The sequence below is a fragment of the Grammomys surdaster genome, unplaced genomic scaffold, assembly GCF_004785775.1.
Source record: "Grammomys surdaster isolate TR1022 unplaced genomic scaffold, NIH_TR_1.0 190, whole genome shotgun sequence".
NCBI lineage: Eukaryota > Metazoa > Chordata > Mammalia > Rodentia > Muridae > Grammomys > Grammomys surdaster.
Window position 1 is genome coordinate 3,410,685 of NW_021604635.1, and position 3,270 is coordinate 3,413,954.

The 3,270-nt window shown below is 45.8% G+C and overlaps 1 protein-coding gene across 1 annotated transcript in view; it reads right to left on the reverse strand.

Moving 5' to 3' along the window:
- Slc22a16 (solute carrier family 22 member 16) overlaps positions 1 to 3,270 on the reverse strand; it is a 32,409-nt gene that overhangs the window by 6,803 nt on the left and 22,336 nt on the right. Inside the window, exon 7 of the mRNA XM_028769097.1 lies at positions 230 to 329. Coding sequence (XP_028624930.1) covers positions 230 to 329 — 100 coding nt within the window. The remainder of the gene's footprint in view (positions 1 to 229; positions 330 to 3,270) is intronic.

A 3,270-nucleotide genomic window follows, 5' to 3' on the forward strand; every position in this document is an offset into this window, starting at 1 on the left:
GGAAGGAAGGAAGGAAGGAAGGAAGGAAGGAAGGAAGGAAGGAAGGAAGGAAGGAAGACAGGAAGAAAGACAGGAAGAAAGCAAGAAGGAGGAAGGAAGAAAGACAGGAAGAAAGAAAGAAGGAGGAAGGAAGACAGGAAGAAAGAAAGAAGGAGGAAGGAAGGAAGGGAAGAGGCAACACTGGCTATGCTGCCTGCCTGCTACCCCAGTGTCTAGAAGCGATAAGGACCTGTGGTGAGAAGATCCAGACTTTGGAGAAGTGACTGGTGAATGGCATGACCATGCTTGCCATGTGGGCCACCATGTTGCTGCTCCCTACGGCCAAGCACCTGAAAACACCAGGAGAGTTAGTACAAGGAGACTACAGGGAGCGAGCAAAGCAAAGGGTACAGGGTGGTGGTGGGGTGGGGAGAGGGGAGATTGGACCCACACTCAAGTAAGCCATGGATGGCTTCTACCTTCATTGTATGAAACAGCTGTGTATATGCGCATGCACATTAGAAAGGCATAAGCTGACTGCAGTCTACTGTTTAAATGAAACTCATGTGTTTACAGAGCCAGCTTAATACCAATATCAGGCAGATTTGTTTAGGGTAGAGTATGGGGATTTGGGAGAACAAAATATTTGTCTATGGGCTGTTCTAAGCAATATCTTTAAGACTTACTTTAACTTTTTGTTTTGGATTATGTGTGTGAGTGTGCACACACGTGCCACACGTGTGCAGGTGCTGGATCCCCTGGAACTGGAGTTATAGCCTACGGTTGTAAGGCTGATGCACGGGTCCGCACCACAGAGTCAAGGACTTGACTCAGGACACAACTCAAGGGAGGAATGTAAAGGCTAAAGTTAACACGGAAGCCCCACGTGCTCAAGGACGGATAACTTCCTGGAATGCTGGGGGCTGTTGTTCATATAAAGTAACAAGTCACAAGCCTTCACTTCAGTAAACAAGTTTGCTGGCCCCAACTGCACAGGACCCTTGATTACATGTAGGTAAATGTACACAGGCAGGAAATATGTCAGGATGTAAGCTTGCCCCCACATCCCACCCCCCACCTTCCATGAATGACAGAGGGGAATTACCTTAGCCTTGTGGGTTCTGCCTCTATGAGCACTGAATGGTGCTTTATGGCTGACTGAATTCAGTGCCATTCTCTGGGAATCCCAGGAACGGACATGGCCACTGTCCATCTTCCTGGCCAGGATTAAATGAATCTTGCTTTAATTGGACAACCACGGATTTGGTCTTTCTCCTTGAAATTTTCAGGTTTAATACAGTAAGTCACCTGATGTGAGTTCTGCTTAGTACTACAGGTCAAATCCAGGCTCTCAGACATGCTAGCAGCTGTGTTTGAACGTGGAATGTCCCCCATAGGTTGATATCTTCTGGTCCCCAGCTGGTAGCACTGTTTGTCAAGGTTCTGGAGCCCTAAAGAGGTAGAGCCTCCCTGGAGAAAATATGTCACTGGGGCAGGCTTTGAGGTTTTATAGCCTCCCCACCACACACACACACACACACACACACACACACACACACTTCCTTTTGCTCTCTCTTAAGCATTGCTGGTGTAAGAGGGTAGGCCAACTTCATGCTCCCTCTTCCAACCCTTCATCACCAAGATGGGCTGCACCCCACCCCCACAAACTATAAACCAAAACAAGTCCTTTCTATTTTAAAATTTACTTTGTTGGGAGATTTTATCATAGCCACAGAAATGAAACTAATACAGAAACTGGAACCATGCAGCGGGTTGAGACTGTTAAGGACTGCAAGGGGCCTTTCAAGTTGGGCTAAACACTTTTTACATCATGAGATGGCCATGAGCTTTTTGGGATGCTGTAGTTTCCTTAGGAGATGTCTCCTATAGGCTCATGTGTTTGAACACTTGATCTCCAGCTATGGCACTGTTTGGGAAGGGATGGAATCTCTGGGAGATGGATCCTTGCTAGAGGAAGCACATCACTGTGGGCAAGCTTTGAACAGATGCTCTGTCACTGAGTCACAGCACCAGCCCGACCAAGACAGTGTTTAATGTGCATCTTCTGAGTCATGGATACTCCTGGGCATGGCTGTTCATGTTTGTAATCCCAACATTTGGTGAGGAACCTGAGGCAGAAGGATTGCTACAAGTTCAAGCCCACCACAGGCTACAGTGTGAAACTCTGTCTTAAAAGGTCAACAAAAAGTCAATGGTACTTTATCTATTCTAGGTCGTACACATTTGTAACTCAGCTATTAAAGCTTGGTGCTCGTCTGAGTAAGAATAGACACATCGACAGATCTTAGGATGTTCGGGAAGCCTACAGACTCTGTTAAAGATGCCTTGTATTAAATGTTCATATGCTGGGTTCTTCTCTCCCTTCTTCCCCCTTTTTCTCTCTTCTCCCCTTCCTCCTCCCATCCTGCATTTCCTTCCTTCCTTCTTTCCTTTCCTTTCTTCTTTCCTGCCTGGCTTACTTTTGAGGACATGTACCTTGGCTACAAACCAACCAACTAAATAAAAAATGGTCTTAAAAAATTCTATCATATCATATATATATGTATATATATATATACATATATATATATGTATAAATATATATATATGCAATATCAACCAACATGGCTTGGTTGGATAGCCCTCTTTTTGCATATAATATGCATTCTCTCAGCAGATACATATGCTGTGAATAGATTTAGAACTAGGGGAGCCCACAGTTCCCTTCACCCCCTCCCCGGACTGGGTAGAAATCCACTCAAGTGCTCAGAAGCACCCAGAGGCCACAGCAAACAATGTGCCCCATTTTACAGAGCACTCTCTTCTCTGCAGCACCATCAGAGTACCAGCCTGAGTTGACAAGTAAATGACCTCCCTCTGTGTTGTGTTACACAGTGTCCCCAACATCACCTTCCACGATCTGCATTCCAACCTGTCAACTGCTGAGCACTGTCCTGGTGTGATCCAAAAAGACTCCCAGAAACCCCTGCCCTGAACGCATTTCCCACTCTATTCCTGGAGTTCTGGGCAAGCAGCCCATCCTACACCGATGCCCAGATTTGTTTCCATGAGTGTTCTTGCACATTTCCCCTGAAAGGGAAAAAGGGTCCAGAAATGGAGATCTGAGTTCTTTGAATCTAATCTCATTTGGGTCTCAGCTCCACAGTCTTTAGACTGGAGACCATGACAACACCAATCTCAACAGAATCATTTTGAGGAGTGAGGAAGGCATGCTTATTAGATATCTCTCTCTCTCTCTCTCTCTCTCTCTCTCTCTCTCTCTCTCTCTCT